This window comes from Ischnura elegans, chromosome 7, assembly GCF_921293095.1.
Source record: "Ischnura elegans chromosome 7, ioIscEleg1.1, whole genome shotgun sequence".
Classification (NCBI taxonomy): Eukaryota; Metazoa; Arthropoda; class Insecta; order Odonata; family Coenagrionidae; genus Ischnura; species Ischnura elegans.
In genome coordinates, this window is record NC_060252.1 from 58419568 (window position 1) to 58438807 (window position 19240).

A 19240-nucleotide genomic window follows, 5' to 3' on the forward strand; every position below is an offset into this window, starting at 1 on the left:
AATGCGACAAGGGGCTTAAACTCCGGTCGCGCCTTCGTATATCAAGAAATTGGTTGAGTTTTGTGGAAAATGATTAATAAACGTGTTTTTCATTGTAATTCGTAAAGTTGTTGTGCTATGATATTACGTTTGCATCGGGTGTTACAGTGGAACGTGGTCTCAACGTTTTTTGTGTTTGAATTGAATAAGTTAGAGAAACTCGTAGAAATTTATTTTACTTTTTTAGCCCCTCAGAAAAGCGTGTCTCTTCATAAATATTTGCATTCATATTGTAGCCTAACATGCACTCGTTTTACGTGAAAGTGGAAATATTGCTTATACCTAAGCTTGCCAGCTGAAAAGTAAACGATCCTTAAGTAACAAATAGCAAACAAATAGTGTAAGACCTCCCACAGTGAGCATAACAGGCCGCAGGCCTTTTTCGGGGGGGCCTAGGGGGGGCATAGCCCCCCAGCGAGCAAAGCGAGTTATATATATACAAATGATGTTTTTTCTTTTACAGCGGATACAAATGATGTTTTTTCTTTTACAGCGGATACAAATGATGTTTTTTCTTAACAGTTACTTAACGAGGTTTTATGCTATTCGATCCCTTACATGTACGAATATTGGTGTTTTTCACGTGCCCAAATAAATGGAATTTAACATTGAAAAAGACAATAACGATCAAACGTGGAAAATCCAAATATCCAAAAGTGAATGTTTTTCCCTTGACAGCGGATAGAGGGCGCCACCGTCCTTTTCCGTTTCCTTTCCGTTTCCTTTCCGTTCCCTTTCCGTTTCCATTCCGCTCCCTTTCCGTTTCCATTCCGCTCCCTTTCCGTTTCCTTTCCGCCCCCTTTCCGTTTCCTTTCCGCTCCTTTTCCGTTTCCTTTCCGATCCCTTTCCGTTTCCTTTCCCTTCCCTTTCCGTTTCCTTCCCGCTCCCTTTCCGTTTCCTTTCCGCTCCCTTTCCGTTTCCTTTCCCTTCCATTCCCGTTTCCTTTCCGCTCCCTTTCCGTTCCCTTTCTGTATCCTTTCCGTTTCCTTTTCGTTGAAAATTAGGCTATATCCGAAAATCAAAAAATGAATATTTTTTCGTTGTCTTCGTATAGGGGGCGTCTCAGAACGAGGATTCTATCTGTTTCCTTTCCGCTCCCTTCCGTTTCCTTTCCTTTTCGCGCCCTATAGCTACGAATACAGAGAAACAATAGACCTCTGGACAAAATTTTAATTTGCCTTCAAATATGTTCTAAAAAATCAATAAGGATAAATATATACGTAAAACGTTTATTATATGTAATAATTTTCCATGGAATGTTTTTTAATCGCAAGAAAAGGAAGCTTTTTTCATCAGCAGACACTCCCACCTCAATACGTATTTCCATTGGCTGACGGAAATATGACGTCAGCTCATGCAACCATGCGGCGGTCCCATGAAATTCATGGGGGTTCGGCGTATTTGCAAGGTCTTCAGCACGGATCGGCACTTCGTTAGCGTTTCTCTTTGCGAAGTGTACATATTATCGCCGTGACGTGCTTTTCCGAAGAGTGAAAAAGTTACTAGGGATATTATTTTGCTTCTGTGGGCATCATGGATCCTGGTTTCGATAAGGGAGACGCGAGAAACTTGCCTAAAATTTCAATTGCCTCAATGTTTACATTCATAAGTAGAAATAGTAACTACATAAATTCTGAGACCCGGGGAGTGAAGATGGCTAGGTGAGTATATCGCCACGATTGGAAATTGATTTTCTTAGGGTATTAGTTGATGTTAACGTTTCTAAATCCTTTTTTCACATAGAGTCGGACGAGAAGAATACGGCGATGATGCTATAGGTTATGTGCAAGTTAAGCGTGATAAAAATTAATGCAACGTCCGTGCTCGTATTCGTAGGTTCGATTCTAGGGTGCATCCAGGGGGAGTGATCGCTCCCTGATCAGTGAGCGGACTGTGACGTCAGCGCTCACTGAGCGATCACATTCCCCCCTGGATGGTGAATGCTCAGTGAGCGCTTTGGTGGGGAACTTGAAATGCAAAACATTCAATATGGCGCCCAGCGCTTGTGCATACTTTCGTGTAGCGGCTGCGAAATATCCTTTAATTCCTGTGATAAGTTCATACCTTGTGACTCTGTCCCGAATATATATCACTCTTAATGTACGGGCCTTAAGGATTTATCGCTAACAGTTCTTTACGAGTCCCGTGATATTTATTGGAAATGCCTTTTGTGTCAATCGTCCAAATATTTCGTTGAGAATCTGGCGCCTGACATTGAAGTCTTGAAAAAAGAGGGTCTTTGCACTAAAATGGACGTCTTTCCCATGTTTAGAAAGCAATAGTTTCACATTTGCTAATTCCGTGAAATCCGCTTCGTCTTATAGTTTCTTGAATGAGATTTAATAATTGATCAAGGACAGCAGTAGACATTATTATCACAACAAACTCTTTGTGAACATCGGGTGATTAATGATGAAGTTATATCTCAGCATTACGGGACGTAGTGTGGCGGATGTTTTGAGGAAGTGCTGGTGAACCGGTCAAATTAAAAAAATGCTGGTGTTATCGTACTAACCAAATCTGACATTAATTTTGAAGTGAGCTATGTGCCACATGAGCTTCTAATTGAGGAATGGACTTTGAATGTGCTCGGGTTAATGTTCATGTTCCTGCTGATGACAAACAAATTTTAGTTATATCTTCTTGTCGTTCGCCAGCGAGTAGTTTTAAGGGTTTTTTAAAATCGCTGAACAACTTGCTTGATGCCAACTTTTTATTGACATAATAGATTTAGCCTCTAACCTTCAACATTTCTAGTTCTGTCTACTTTATATATGCCACTCACTTTGTCAAAGGTCACATGAAAGGTTTTACTCTTAACCCTGATATCACTGTAATATGTTTCTCTACCAGAAGACCAATATTTATAAAGGTACCTTATGTACGATCATTCTCGCGTGTGTTATAGAAATTCACCGCTTTACACGATGCAATTTTGATTTTAACTTCATACATACTTCAGCTATTGCGCAATGACGTCCCCCGTGTAAAACGGCCTGAAGGCAATGTTGAAGCAATTACTTAGTTAACCCGGGAGAAAAATTACTCACGCCTTATTTTTTGACTAAGCGGACAAGTAATACCCCGCGATTTACGTATATAGCTATATTTCAATTTATCTGAAGCCTATGAAATATTAATAAAGAATTAAAAACACATTTCAACTCGAAAATCCATTTTTCAGCGAAGGCTACATCTGAACTTCACCTGGCTTACGACAAAATTCCACCGCAGATTAATATTTTGGCTACCTAATTTAGTAAATAAATACGTAACAAAAGGCCTTCTGCCAATCGCATTTAATATGCCTACATTACGTATAAGTCATCCCGCGTTCGATACGTTACAATGTATAATTAATACGGCTGCTCGACCTGACAGTTCTTCGGCACCATTTTGAACTCGCGCCGCCGCTCACTGGTCGGTGAGCGAGGTGATCATACCCGGAGTACGCTCACAAATATGGCGGCCGCTCACTTGTGATCGGGTGGTGAGCGGTCGCATCCAGGGGGAGAGCGGTGGTTCGCTCACCTTCCGCTCAGTGAGCGGAGCTCCCCCTGGATGCACCCAATTACAAAGTTACAGAGTTCAGCCTCGAAAGCTCGCCTTCGAGGGAGGGGGAACTAGGGGAACCTTATATATAGCTCACTGGACGTCTGTCAGTGATGTAGTGCTGAAAATTCTCATCAAAATGAGTGCTTCGACAGAAAAACTAATTGAATCTGTTAAAATTCATAGTATTCTATTCGACTTAGCTCACCAGGCCTACAAAAACATCAGAAAGAAGGATCAAGTATGGGAGGGGATAGGAAGATCGCTCGGATCTTCTGGTAAGTACTTACAATTATTATTATTATTATAGTATTCTACCGATTAAGGTAGGTTTCCATGGAGTACTAAAGAGGTGATCTGGGAGCCTCCCTTTCCTTCCAGCACTGCCTTCTTTAATTCACTGTAAGGCCTACTCTCTTTCAATCTATCTAAAAATCCTATTCTTTTCCTTCCCCTCCCTCGTTTCCCCAACATTCTACCCTCTAACACCATTTTCAACATCCCCTCACCGCTAAGCACTAACTCCATCCAAACCTTCTGTCTTCTGCGTGTCTCATCTAAAAGCTTTCTCTCCTCGCCAACCATATCCAGCACTTCGTCGTTCCTTTTCCTCTCCGTCCATTTCACCCTCTCCATTCTTCTCCATACCCACATCTCGAACGCCTCCAATCTTCTCTCGTCTTCTTTCCTCAGAGTCCACGTTTCCGCACCGTAGAGAGCTACACTCCAAACCAAACTCTTCACTAACCTTTTCTTTAAACTCTTACACAACGATCCTCTCAGAAGCTCCTTCCTGCTCATGAACGCCTCCTTCGCTAATGCTATTCTCTTCCTGATGTCCTTACTACTGTATCCGTTTTCCTCTAACGTACTGCCTAAATAGTTGAATTGCTCAACCTGCTCAAGTTTTTCACCACCCACCTTTATCTTGAGTCTCACATTCCTCGCTCGTGATGCTTTACAAAACCGCATTACCTTAGTTTTCTTGTGATTAATCCTCATCCCAAACTCCTCGCAACGTTCGTATAACGCATCCACTAGGGCCTGAAGCCCCCTTGCTGACTGACTGATCAACGCCTGGTCATCCGCGAATCTCACTGATTTGAACATCATTCCTCCCACTTTTATCCCAGCTTCTAACTCATCCCACGCTTCCCTTACCATCTCTTCAGCATACACGTTAAAGAGCAGTGGCGATAGAGGACAGCCTTGCCTCACACCTCGGCCAATGCTTGCCCACCCAGATTCTCCGTCCGCTATCCTCACTTGCGCAGTCTGGGCCATATACAGATTACAAATCAGTCGTCTATCCCTCCAGTCTACACCTATTCTCTTGAGAATATCCATTAACTTTACCCAGTTCACCCTATCAAACGCTTTTTCAAAATCCACGAAACACACATATACGTCCTGCTCATATTCTAGGTTCCTCTCCACGAGGGCCCTCATTATTGCTATTGCATCACGAGTTGACTTCCCTTTTCTGAAACCAAACTGATCTTCGCCCAAATACTCGTTTGCCCTCGCCTCCATTCGTCTGTTCAATATCCTCAGCACTAATTTAGCCGCATGGGATATTAGGCTGATAGTCCTATAATCTCCGCATTCCACAGCTTTCTTCTTTTTCGGAAGCGGAATTAAAACCGTCTTCACGAAATCCTCCGGCCAACATCCCTCCTCATAGATCTTGCGCACTAGTTCGAAAAACCTTTTCTTACCTTCCTTCCCTAGATTCTTCAGAAGCTCACACGGGATGTTGTCCACGCCTACTGCTTTCCTAGCCTTCATATCACGGAGTGATCTCTCTATTTCTGAATCTAATATCTCCGGCCCAAGATTATCCTCCTCCACTGCACTTTCCTCCTCTAGAGTCAATCTCTCTGGTCTGTTCGTTCCGTCATACAGGTCCTCCACGTATTCCTTCCACCTACCCTGTACCTCTTCTCGCTCGGTTAGCATCCTCCCATCTTTAGCCTTAATTTTAGACATGGCTTGTCCTCTTTTGCCGCCCGATAGTGACTTAACTTTGGCGTACAACGCGCCTACTTCTCCATCCTTCTGGAACTTTTCCATTTCCTCGCACTGTCTTTTCCACCAAGCCTCCCTTGCCCTCTTAGTTTCACGTCGTAATCGATTATTCAATTCCCTATACATTCTTTTACCCTGTTCTGTGTCCACGTTCTTCCACTTCCTCCTCTCTTCCATTTCATTTACCATTGCCTCCGTTATCCACGGCTTCTTTATCCTTCTACTGTCAACGTAACCAATTGACTTCTCCGCCGCTTTGACTATTCCCGTTTTTATATTATCCCATCTTTCCTCTACCGTCTTGGTACTTTCAATCTCCCGTATACCAATGTCCACTAGCTCCTGATATTCTCTCCTCATACTCCCCTTCAGGGCTTCTACGTTCCATTTCTTCGCCTTCCTAACTTTCATAAGTCTTTTGAATCTTACGTTGCATTTCATGAGCACTAGATTGTGGTCCGAATCCGCATCCGCTGCAGGGAAGCTGCGCGAGTTTTTCACACTGTTCCTAAACCTCTGTCTTACCATAATGTAGTCTATTTGATATCTCCCCGCATCCCCTGGACTTTTCCACGTGTACCTTCGCCCTTTATGATGATTGAACCATGTGTTTGTGATGAATAATTTGTTTCTCCTACAAAATTCTGCTGCTTTCTCTCCCCTGTCGTTCCGTTTTCCTAGACCAAAATCTCCTATTTCGTTTCCATCCCTCCCTTCCCCGACTGAGGCGTTCCAGTCCCCCATCACTACCAGATTTTTCTTACCCGGTGTGTCTCTAATTATTTCCTCGAGCTGTTCATACACCTCGTCTACTTCTTCCTCCCTATGATTGCTAGTGGGCATGTAAACCTGGACCACCACATAAGGTTGGTGGGCCGCGCCTCAATTTCTACCACCAGAATCCTATCGCTTACCTGGTCTATACCTACCACACGCTTACCCATCTTCCCGTTTAATACTAAAGCTACCCCTCGCTGGCTTTCTTCCCCTCCACTATATATAACCCTATACCCATCACTCCAATAGTCCCCCCCATCCCTCCACCTCACCTCGCATAATCCTAAGATATCTATCCTCCCTTTATCCATTTCCCTTTTGATATTTTCTAACTTTCCCGCCCTCATCATAGTCCTCACATTCCACGTCCCCACATTTATAGCAGACTTCTTCTTCTCCATCTTCTTGGTCTTCTTTTCTTCTTTCTTCATTACTGCTGCCACTGATGTTGATGATGATAAGTCTCTGCAAGGATTTCGCATGTTGGCGACCCCGAGGACCTTGCCGACCTCGTTGCCGTGCCCGACACCCGCCCTTTGCGGACGGGTCCCGGGCGATGAGATTCCGAGGCTCATTTGGTTGTACTCCATGTGTTCAGGGAAGAGATAGTTGGTAGGGTTTCCCACTTCCATTCCAACAGTGTTTTTTACGTGACACCATCACGCGGACTACCTTTCGTCTGGCTCCTACCCTTCGACCTATCTGGCATGGGTGGCCCTACCGGGAATAATTTAGAATTAATCCCGCCAGTGCAGCTCTAGGGGTCATAGGAGCGCGCAAGCCTTTCCACCGCGACAAGGTTGTAGCCCAAGGGAAAGGGTACTTACAATAGCGTAAAAAATAATTTGAAAATGTTAAAGGCAAAAACTTTATTGACTAACATATTAAATAAATATATGCATATTATATTACATATTAAAATAATCTACAAACCTATCGCGAATTTGAAATGAGTAATTAGTGGGTCTCCGACCATCATTTGCCAGATTTTGTATTGCTTCCATGGTTGGGTTTTCATTGTCAAGCAAGTGCCCTAAGAACTCGTCACAATTTTTTGATCTCAGGTAATTGTGAAGGATTCAGGTTGCTTTAATAATGTCTATGGCAGTTTCAACTTTGACGTCGATCGGCCGATTTAAAATACGCCATTTCTGAGACAAAATGCCAAAAGCATTTTCAACAACTCGACGAGCTCGGCATAATCTTTTATTGAAAATATTTTTCCTTTCGTCTGATTTTGACTGCCGATATGGGAAAGGCCTCATGAGATATGAGAGCAAAGGAAATGCTTCATCTCCTATTTTGACGCAAGAAGTTGATTGTTCTTGACCGGGCAAAGGCCGATCTTGGGGAACTTTGAGAGTGCCATTCGCTAATTTCTGGCCCATTACTGAAGCCTCGAAAATCCCTCCATCACTGTTCCGGCTGTAGCCGCCCACGTCTATACAAATAAACTTATAATTATAGTCCACAATAGCAAGTAAAACTATGGAAAAGTTTTGCAAGTAGCAAAAATAGTTTCACCTGGATTTCTTTGGGCACTTTATAGTGACATGCTTCCCATCAATGCTTCCTATACAATTGGGAAACTGCCACTTATCAAGGAAGCCGCGAATACAGTCCTCCCATGTCAGCACAGTTGGTTCAGCCATGTACACTGGTTGCAAGTGTTTATAAATCGCTCGACACACCTCTTTCACTATTTTGCTAACTGTTGAGAAACCCATGCGGAAACTGTTCCAATAGTGCTGTACGAGTCACCGGTTGCAAGATATCTGTAAAAATATTGGAAATAACTTAGCATTTAGAATAAGGAAAAAATCGTCAGAAACGTGAACTTAATTGCGAAATGTGTTTCACGTCGAGAAATTTGAAAATTATGTTAGTGTTGAAAGAGTAATCTCGTATTTGCAGATCTGGAAAAGAGAAGAGACGATAAAGTACTATGCAACGAGGGCGGTGTGTTTTAGTGCAAACAGAATATCACCCTAAAGTCAGAGCAAAGGGTTCGACCATAGCAGTCTTTCTGAAAAACTAATAGGAAAAACATGGAAACGCACAATACCTCAGAAAGCACTAATTAGGATTAAATATGTTAGAATATCTATTGCTGAATATTTTAAAGTTTTAATGATAATTTTAACATTTTTACTCTAGGAGATGACCTGAAGAGGAGATGGAAAAATTTAAGAGACTCCTACGCAAAGCATTTGCTGTCTGAAAAGACACACACGGGGCAACAATGCAAGGGAATTAATCGGTATAGAGTTTGGCCCTGGGCAAATCAGATGCAATTTTTGAGGCAGTACCTACAATTTTCCCCAACTGAATCAAACCTCACAGTGCTAGAGGCCGAGGATGTTGAAAAAGAATCGCCCATTGAAGATGGCGCCTTGGCAGAGACTCTCATACGTGACTCAGATGAGACTGAGGTGTCATCAGCACAAAAAGTGGAAGAAACAATGACTAGGAAGAACACCCCCACTCTGAAAAGGAAATACTAGGAAAATCTCCCCCAAAACCTGCAGTGAATCAAGTGATCGAATATTTTGAAAATAGACGATTGGAAACTACAAATGCTTATGACGAAGTACTATTTGTTTAGGATATGCTAAAACAATTAAAAAGTTTTCACCCCGGCGCCAATATATGGTTAAATACAAGATAGCTGAACTGTTAATGCAAGAAGAACTAGCGCAGCTAAATGAAGGTGCATCAACGGCTGACGTTTAAACTAATGAGCCATTATAAAATGTATCCATGTCTTGGTTTCCTTTTATTACAACTCAAGTATGCAAATATAAGCACATTAGGTCTAGGAAGTTACTGCAAATCGTAAAGTATTGTTCATTAAACGATTAACCATTTAAATAAATAAAAGTTTTTAAGGTTAAATTTTCTGGAATTTGTTTACAGTAATTCATTAAGGAACCCATTCCCCAGTTCCACCAATTTAACAAAATGATGAAATTTTGAAAGGTATTTTTGACAAAAGTAAATGTTATCCTAATACTTTAACCTAGTAAAAGTTTGCTTGCTAATTGCTCAAAATATTGGTATTTTAATTGTATCTGTATTGGCTAGTACGACTAATCCATTGGAAGAAAATAATGCTTTCAAAAGTCATAATTTTGCGCACGATTTCAATAGCATTAATTTATTTAGCGTAGCTAACGAGTAAAGTACATAAATAGACTGATATTTTAACTATTCGACTATTTTTTCGATAGCATACCTTAGTGGAACTGCTAGACGCTCTGTTGGTCCTATCGGTCTTCGGTACTTAGTGAAGTCCTTCGTGATATAGTGCCTCACAGCATGCAGAAGCTAGTCAAAGCATTCTAAATTCATTCGAAAATATAAATAAAATCGTCCTTCAGGCTCCCTTAGCTTCTTGTAGAGAGAGTGAAATTCTCCTTTCTCCTCTCGAGAAAGATTAATTTCATGTATCCACACCCTACGCTTCTTTCTGTAACAGATATCGTAATTTTGTAAACTGCTCATTAAAGTATGACCGAAGCTGGTAAGAATCAAAAAGCAATTACCTGTGCCTTCGCTCTTCGTCGATTAACGTGGCTAGTAGTATTGCCTCCTCTTCAATATCACAACTATTATTCACCTCCATTGTACGTGTGACTTATTGGATAAAGATCTACCTCGAGAATGATCGGAGTTCGTCGGTTTGTCGCTCTCGGTTTAAGTGCAACATTTCCGTGGGCGTGGCCGCTTAGGTGTGAGCACAGGGCGCATCTGCCGCGCGGCCTAGTCCGCCACCGCGGCCGCTCAGGTGTGTGGGAGCCTTTACTTGCGGCAGCGGGAACCAGAACGACGTCACACGGGAGTTATCCCGGCATTCATACTTACCCGTCGCGTTTTCGCGCGCTTGAAAATTTTCACTTTTCATTTAATCGCGAAAAATAGATATCGTCATATAAAAATCTAAAATCGTGAAATACGTACTCCAGGAGTAATAATCTTTCGATTTAGGCAATAAAAATAATAATAGGAAATCACCCTATTCACGAGGCGGGTGAACAGCATTGTGTTCGTTACAAGAAATCTTAAAAACCAACAATCAATCAACCAACGAGTCTCACATATCAGTTTATTATTGCAATTTATGAAATTTGCAATAATAAACTGATATGTGAGACTCGTTGTCGCCAGTCTTAAACAATTACATTTACTCAGACGCTGGGTTTTTATACGCCCTCTAACGCCAAGTTTTAGGCAGCCCTCTTGCAAATACCAAACCTTCAAAATGTACTAACAATTCTTAACAAGAATAAGACAGCTCTTCATATTCCGTATTCATAACTTTTATGCAACTCAGTACCATAAAAAAAGTATTTAAAGCTGTTGCAGCGAATCTTATAAGATTTGAAACCTTCAAGAAATACAAAACGAGTGAACGAGTTGCAAAAAAAATTACGAATAAAGTTTTCCGCGACCGGGACTCGATCCGATTACCACTTTGGTCTCAGCAGCACTTTTACTTCACTAGGCCACCGCAACTACTTTTGCAGATGTATTAATATGACGTAAAATACAAAACAACTGCGAAAATCGGAGCAAGTACGCAGTTTATGCACACGAAATAATCATTATATCCAGCATAAATCGAAACAGAAAGATACATTTGCAAGTGAATCCTCACTGTGCATTAGGCCGGCCCTTATTTTTCAGAATTGAGAAAAGTTATGTTTTCCTAGTCTCAAAATGATCCAAATGACGTTAGTATCGTCACGTATTTGGACGTAGACGTCCAAATCACGTGATAAAATTTGGTTACTTAAAAATAACGGGAACCCGTGCCCCAAGGGCCCTAAGTACTTAGGACCCTTAATTCAGTTTTTTGGGACAATTATATATGTACCTATATGTAAAACGAGAAAGTACAGTTCTACAGGGCCGAATTTCTGTCTGTTATGATCTATCTTTAAGCGTTTACGAGATATCGCCCGTCGTAATGCGATCCACCCCCCAGGGCGCTACCCCGCACCGCGGCGCCGCTGATGTAAGGCCCGCACCACTTGCCATGCCCTTCCCCTCCAACCCTTCCCCTCCCTCGGCAAAGACTTTGCTCCTGATGGCAATATTTACATGCTAGTGGTACAGAATTGAACAGGTTGTTCCTTTTAAGTCATGATTAACATTATTAAAGCCTACAATGTCACTTTTAACCTTTAATGCCATCCGATATGCTGGGTAATGACCCCTTTATCCTTACTTTGTTGTTTCCATACGGCCGTGCACCGTACCAGCATGTTTTGTTTCAAAGTGCTCTAAATGTACAAAATATTACATGCAAGTGATACAATTGTGTTCGTGTATTACGAAGGAATGAAGAAAAATTAATGGGGCTTCCCGGCCTCCACCAGTAAATAAAAGTGTTCAAGAAATAAGAACGAGGCAGTCTGTTCACGGGCGTAGATCGATGTGGACAGAGTAAGTTCTATTTCATAGTGCGCAAAGGCGAGGAAGTTCTTCAGGCAGAGCCGGTCTTAGGGCGGGGCGACCGGGGCGACTGCCCCGCGCTTTGGGGGGGCCCGCGTTCGTGAAAAAAAATTAAAATATACGATAGTTTGAAAACGCAATTTCAACTATTACTGTATTGTTAAGCCCGTGCAAGACAAAAAATAATATTATGAAAAAGGAATTATAATGCAGTAATTTAAAGTAAAAAGATCGCTTTTTATGTTTATTTTACGTTATAATTTTATGAATAAATATAATTATAAATTTAATTTGTATTATACTATTTTGAACTCAAAAGGCGTGATGGTATCATAACGGCGTAATTACGAAGTCTGAATTTGGGAGGTGAATACATACTTAGCCAGAGAGTGGTAGGGATTCAAAATGCTCGAGTTTGTAGATGGGGTATAGAGTTCAATATTTTAAGTGAAGGGCCCCGCACGGAAGGTTCGCCCCTAGCCCCGCACCTGCTAGCGCCGTCACTGTCTTCAGGTTTGCAGTAGAAAATTTGTGAAATCAATAGTTCATCATGGATACTCGTGACGTACAGTTTAAGAAAAGGTCAACAGGGAAAGGTATGAGATTAAGACTAAATTCAGAAATTGAACTAGTTGGAAAAGAAAGTGAAAAAATACTTGGATCAAAGTTACCTACAGTGAGAGAAGTAATGAGCGTTTTTTTCTATCACCTAAGGGGTTCGCAATGTATTAGACTTAGCGCGAGAAAAACTGTCAGAAATGTGTTTCAATTATGGAACAAAACGAGAATTCCTATTATTACGGAAATGAAGTCGATTGAAAAAATAGAAAAATTGCACAAAGAATGGAGAAACGTGAGACGACACAAATAGAGAGCGGGAACTGCCGTGGAGATGAAGAGAAGAAAATCTTTCGAAACTAAACTTGATTATTTGTTCGACGTTGCAAGGAATGGTGCCATTGAGTTTTTGACGCATGAGGAGGAAAGTGCTGTTAATCTTACTGATAATCGTGCTTGGGCTGAAGAAGTCAAGTTCCTACGCGATCAAAGAGGTGCACGAACTGCTGTTATTGGTGGAATTGACTTCAATATGATCAAGAAGGAAGAAAAGGTTGCTCAGAAATTATTGAAGAAGCTGCAGCGGGAAGAAAAGTTGCATGAAAGGAGAGTGAAGGATTTTGAATCGCGTCAAGTCCCAGGTAATTAAGTCAATAGAATGGGATGAACATCCTGACTTCGAGAACGGTTTGAAAATTATTCGGGGTCTGCGAGTGGTGAATGATTGTGCAGAGAGAGGGGTGAAACTATTGCAGGATTTTATGTCAGTTACAAAGAAGGAAGAGAGCTCCCAAAATTTATTGAGTGTAAATTCTCACCGTAGCACAACCCCTAACGTGCGCAAAGACACTTTAATTGGCAAATACGGTGTGTCAGTGGAAGATTAGAAACACACTGTAAATGTACGTTTTATGGTAAATATGCACTGAAATTCATGGAGTGAGTGAAAATAAATTGAGCACATTTGATTTGAAATTTTGTCATGTCAATTAAATTTTTTCTAATCTAAGCACATTTTTTCAGAGGCTAAATCTTGCCATCAGGAGCAAAGTCTTTGCCGAGGGAGGGGAAGGGTTGGAGGGGAAGTGCATGGCAAGTGGTGCGGGCCTTACATCAGCGGCGCCGCGGTGCGGGGTAGCGCCCTGGGGGGTGGATCGCATTACGACGGGCGATATCTCGTAAACGCTTAAAGATAGATCATAACAGACAGAAATTCGGCCCTGTAGAACTGTACTTTCTCGTTTTACATATAGGTACATATATAATTGTCCCAAAAAACTGAATTAAGGGTCCTAAGTACTTAGGGCCCTTGGGGCACGGGTTCCCGTTATTTTTAAGTAACCAAATTTTAACACGTGAATACTAACGTCATTTGGATCATTTTGAGACTAGGAAAACATAACTTTTCTCAATTCTGAAAAATAAGGGCCGGCCTACTGTGCAGTTAATCTCAAATGTGAGAAGACCGCTTTCACAGTCAGACCCTGGTACCCCCCACCCCCAGTCAAAAATCCTGGATCCGTCTTGGTTGCATATAGTGTTATTTTGTTTGTGATTTGCGCCCTTTGAGAAACAAAAAATTTCATTAAATCGGCTGTATGTTTCGCTTGAATAAGATCTTAAGTTAAATTCATCGATGGCTATTGGGCGACATAAAGAAATATATCTATACGTCAAAAAATGGAGCGTCAGAGGACGGTTGCCTCTGGTCTATTGGTTATCTCAGCTGACGAGTAGCTGCAAGAGGAAAATTTTCTCCAGCGGCTCCTCTCCTCCCTTGAGAAAGATGGGCTACGCCCCATCGAAAATTAGAGCGAACTCTACTCCGCAAGCTCCATACTTTCATTTATTGTTTAGTTTTCTGCTATCTAACCAAGTGTTTTTGTGTGCCCAACCTATGCCAAGAAGAAGTTAGTTATGGAGAGGCACCATACACCATATAAAGCATCATGAGTGATCGCTAGCATTTGCGCGTGCGGTTAAATTCCTGTCTTTCCTTTATTTTAAGTGTAGACAACAACTGGTGCACTGCCTGACTTACTTTACGTCTCATATGGGTGACTATGCTTCAGCTAATGGCGAAAAATGGCGCTCGTTATTCCATTGTATGGATTCATGATTCCCCGTCTCACCATATGCCTTCAATTTTGAGTTTACTCTATAGTATGCCGCGGTGAGGGCTGTTCTTATCCCTCGCTTAATTCCGTGCAAAGCCATCGTTAGCATTTACTCGTGCGGTTAACACGACGTATCCCTCCTGCTCAACCGGCAGTATTTTCTTTCTTGCTTAGGGACTAAAAAGGATGCGAAATACCATATTGCCCTATCCATAGAAAAAGGACGTGTCTTTGGGCCTTCCGCATGTCGCAGTTCTGAGCCGAGGGTGGAAAAAATTTGGGATCGGTGCGTAGCCACTCAGAAAATAGATCAGTTGCTGCATAGCCATGAGACGATATGTGTTGGAATTCATTTCTGAGAGGTGTGCCTTTTCCGTCTTGTGAAATAATTATTTCAAATTTCCAATAACATGAAGGAAGTAATAAGTGCATCCAAAACAAGCAAATCGTTAGTTAGACACTGTAAAGTGCATTGGTTTGTATGAAGTACGAAACTATCTGAATTTGGGAATCACTGGTTCATTGCATCATATATTTTTAAGTATGTAGGATGGTGTGCGTGTGGAAGCATCTTGTGGTAATTGTGCTGTTTTTTGTGTTACCATGAGAGTTACAGAAGAGGAATAATGATACTAGGATCTTAGGATTTGGCATCATTCTCCTGGAAAGAGTCAAATGCCTCTAGATCCAAAGAAACAACGAAGTAACTATAATTTACACCTTTGAAAACTAATCTTAATTATTATATTTATAATACAGTTGATTGGGATAAAACAATTATACTGGCTTTATTAATCACACTGGGTGTATTTAGAATTCTTCACCTTCACGGTGTAGCATTTGTGTATATCGGACACAAAAATCACCTACTATCGCCTCAAACAAGGTAGAATGTTGTACTTAAAGCATTTGTGTATCGTTTTACTCATTGTTTATTCGAATACAACAATGAATCGTTAAAAATTGTTTAAACGTAAACCTCTAGCTTTTACTGTCGAAGGAGTGAAGAAGCGAACACGCGAAAAACTATGAGAACAGCGAAACGGTCGTCTTCTTCATCTCGTAATGGGCAAAATATTTGATTGGTACATTACATCGTATTTTTTATGCTGAGAACGACATCTTTGCATTACAAATAGCTTTATGAAATTAAATTTTACCCATTCTTTTTTTAAACAGCCTAAAGGTAGATTTCAATAGGGTAGTTTCCTTCATCAAAGAAAATGAAAAGCATTGATTGCGATTCGTTGCCCACCATTAGTGCATTCATAATACACAAATTATTTGGTTTTATAAATCACAGCTTAGACAAAAGGCAATGGTCAATTTTAACTGCATTCGAAAAAGGCCAGATTGGCACCCATGCGATGCCATGACGTGACGTCACAGGGACCTTGTTTCTATACGAGTAGAAAGGAGTTTTACATCGTCTGAGATTACCAACGCATGCATGAGGCACAGAGCTCAGGGAAACATGTCTTAATAATCACCTATTAAAACTGCCTATAGTCGGTAAGTTTCCTTCGTTTGATAAGGTATTAATAATCCTTATTTAAGCCAAGCGCTATCTGCTAGCAGGGTACTCAGCTACCTGCTAGCAGCCTGCATCGTATCAGCGCTCAAAGCCTCGCCCCATGGTCACCTCACAATGTGGCAGCGAGAAGCAGACTGACGTCACATGGGCTTTTCCCATCATTCATACTTAGCCGTCGCGTTTTCGCGCGCTTGAAAATTTTCACTTTTCATTTAATCGCGAAAAATAGATATCATCATTTAAAGATCTAAGAGCGTGAAATGCGTACTCCAGGAGGAATAATCTTTCGATTTAGGCAATAAAATAATTATAGGAAACCACCCTATTTCTGAGGTATAGAAAAGTGCATGAATATCAAATTTACATATGCTATATGAAAAACATATTTTCAAACTTTCCATGAAATGAAATGTTAACATTGTTCCTCTTACAATTAGTTAACATAAACCACAAATACGAAAATTGTCCTGCGGCAGTGCACACTACCAAAGTAGGAGCCGAAATTGTTGTCCAGAATAGAAGCCGAATTGGCACCGCCGCTGAACCACGCCTTCGGAGAACGGGAAATCCTCGGAGTTGGGACGGATCAGGACCTATTCTTTTGTGCAGTTGAAAATGAGTATGCAGTTGTTCGAGGAATGGAGTTTGACAACAAAGTGAGTGTTATGATGGGGTGCGCAAGAGTCATGGCATTCTATCAAGCGTGAATTCCTCACGGAGTTGAGTTACGAAGTCACCTGAAGCCCTCATTTCATCTGCGGAAAGCATTTACGTGAATCGTGCCATAATAAAAATCATAAATCCATACAATGAAATAACGAGCACCATATTTCACCATTAGCTGGAGCATAGTCACCCATATTGAGAAATATTCGCTAATATGTTTGGTAAATTTGGAAATAGAAAGTAAACTCGACAAGATGGTTTTTAGCATGGTTGGCAAGGTGAAGTGCAGATGGACTTGGGAAGTGAAATGAGAAGATTATCTACATCCTGAAATATTGGAGTGAAAATGATTCCACGAAGTAAGAATAATCGTGATTGAAAAATGAATAGTTCAGATAGTACCTATAACTTAGAGATAACCTCATTTCCTTGTAATTGGAAGGCAAAACCAAAGATTAATCAGCCATTGTAGAGTAGGTAAATGAAAAACTCTATGCCACAAAGATGAAGAGGTTGAGGATGTGCACAATCGGGGACCTAGCCAAAACTCTGCTTCGGAGATATTGGAGAGGTAACATATCATATAAGTAGGTATATCTGATTATTAAGTCCAGCTTTTTTCCAAAAATGCCAGTGGTAAAAGTACAGGGGAGGACTATATTTCTATGAATTTTTTAAATTTTTTCACAAAACTGAAGCCTCAAAATTAGGGAGAGGGGGCTGTATTCAGAGGGGGAATATATTCGGAGAAATATTGTACGTGGGTAGCCAATACTGATGCTTGCAGTCAATATGTATAACATATCAAAAAACCATTACACATTTCAATAAGCCGGCCAGACTTTTCTTGTAACATTAATATAGAAATGCAAAAGTTGTAGTCCAATTTTCATGAGTTGGTGTCATTGGTTCACCTTCATAAACTCTTTAATGTAGGACTTTTTATTGAAGGGAGGAATGGATCACAAAAGTGTAAACAGCAATGAACCTTAAGCTGCTCGTGCACAATGTTGAGGAGTGGCTGTGAAATAGTGGCCCATTCATCATTAGTTTTTCATGCCTCAAACTTATCTGTGAAAGGGTTAACGCCAATGATTTTTCATCAGTAAGAGCTTGAGAAGTCGGTAGTGTGGAGAAAATGAAAAAATACTGGTCTCTTTATCTTTCAAACTCTATCACAATCAAGAATTCAGAGAAATTGGTGAATCAGCCCATTGATGGATACAAAGAGAATAGATGGTTGCCTAACCAGAGAAAATCATAGAATATTATGCACTTAGCTACGTAAAATGTTGAATAATTTCTTTGAGACTTGTAGGTAACTTAAAATTAATTCTTAGGTCTTACCTTGAAGACAAGAAAATTTCTTCAAGCATATAGATGAATTTGGTAAAAACAGGAAGTAAAAAAAATTAAACTTTGTTTGGATCTTAATTATAATCATCACATCCAAAGCCATTACACTATTATTGTGTAATGCTTTCATTAAAACAACTGTGTAGCAAAACTACTTTTGCTGACATTAGCTCTGATAATACCGTCTGTGTACATCTAAAAATTCAAATAGTCATTAATTTTTTCACAGAAAATAAATAATAATATAAGATAATTATAAATTTTGATGATTTAGAATTATGACTCTTATAAGTAAATTAAGATGAACAGGATTAGTCCGAAAAGTAATGACCCTGATTTTTTCACGTTGTGATTACATTCCCCAGAGTGGTGTAGGGGCTGGGAAGGGGCCCAGGAAAGAAAAACTGATTTCCAACCGTTTTGAACCTCATTTGAATCTGATCTGAATCGTTGAAATCTGATTTGACTCTGTCTTGACACTGATTTCCACTGGTTTCCAGCGGACAGGAAATGGAAGGAAGTGATTTGAATCTCATTTCCATTGTAACTGGTTTCCAGCTGTCTTCCACATGGACTGTATTGACACTGAATTGAATGTCATTTGAAACTCTTTTCCTTATTTATTGGCTTGAAAGTGTTTTCCACAAGTACTTATTCCAACAGAGTTGAATTGTTGAATGAATTTGAAATTCTCCTGATATGAGTGTCTTGTAGAAACCCATCTCACACAGGCTTTACTACTGCGTTGATTGGAAAATTACTTTTACTGTGGTGTCAATGAGTATATTTAATTCAAAATCATGGTCAGAAATAAAATAATGACGTAAAGGAGGAAACATGTACTTTGCCGTCTTTCAAAAATGCACGGGTGATGAAAAATATTTAATGTACATCATCCAAACTTTGTATAGCACATCATTTCACCTGTTGGAACTCACTACCACCGATATACCAAACGGTACATAACTTGGGGACTTGGGATTGAAAGCACGTAAAAACCTCACTTCGCATTTAAAAAAATATAGCCGGTATAGTGCTGCCACCTAACTACGAAAGATAGCAAACCAAAGTAGCAACGCCGATACCCGATTTCGTTTTGAATGTTTACGTGCTTGTGGTTATCTGTTTTGTGCTAAAGTTATAGGGTGTGGAGAAA

At 40.6% G+C, this 19240-nt stretch overlaps 1 protein-coding gene across 1 annotated transcript; it reads left to right on the forward strand.

Annotated features, from left to right (window-relative positions):
• The first annotated feature begins 3720 nt into the window (after positions 1–3720).
• LOC124162690 lies at positions 3721–9096 on the forward strand. Its single transcript, XM_046539289.1, has 2 exons — positions 3721–3869; positions 8554–9096. The coding sequence occupies exons 1-2, from the start codon at positions 3731–3733 to the stop codon at positions 8898–8900; spliced, it is 486 nt and encodes a 161-aa protein (XP_046395245.1). The 5' UTR covers positions 3721–3730; the 3' UTR covers positions 8901–9096.
• The last annotated feature ends 10144 nt before the right edge of the window (positions 9097–19240 follow it).

Excerpts from the sequence above, each read along its gene's own strand:
- LOC124162690 (XM_046539289.1), top strand. The coding sequence starts at position 3,731 with ATGAGTGCTTCGACAGAAAAACTAATTGAATCTGTTAAAATTCATAGT. Across the intron at positions 3,870-8,553 it reads AAGATCGCTCGGATCTTCTG|GAGATGACCTGAAGAGGAGA; the intron begins GTAAGTACTTAC and ends TTTTTACTCTAG.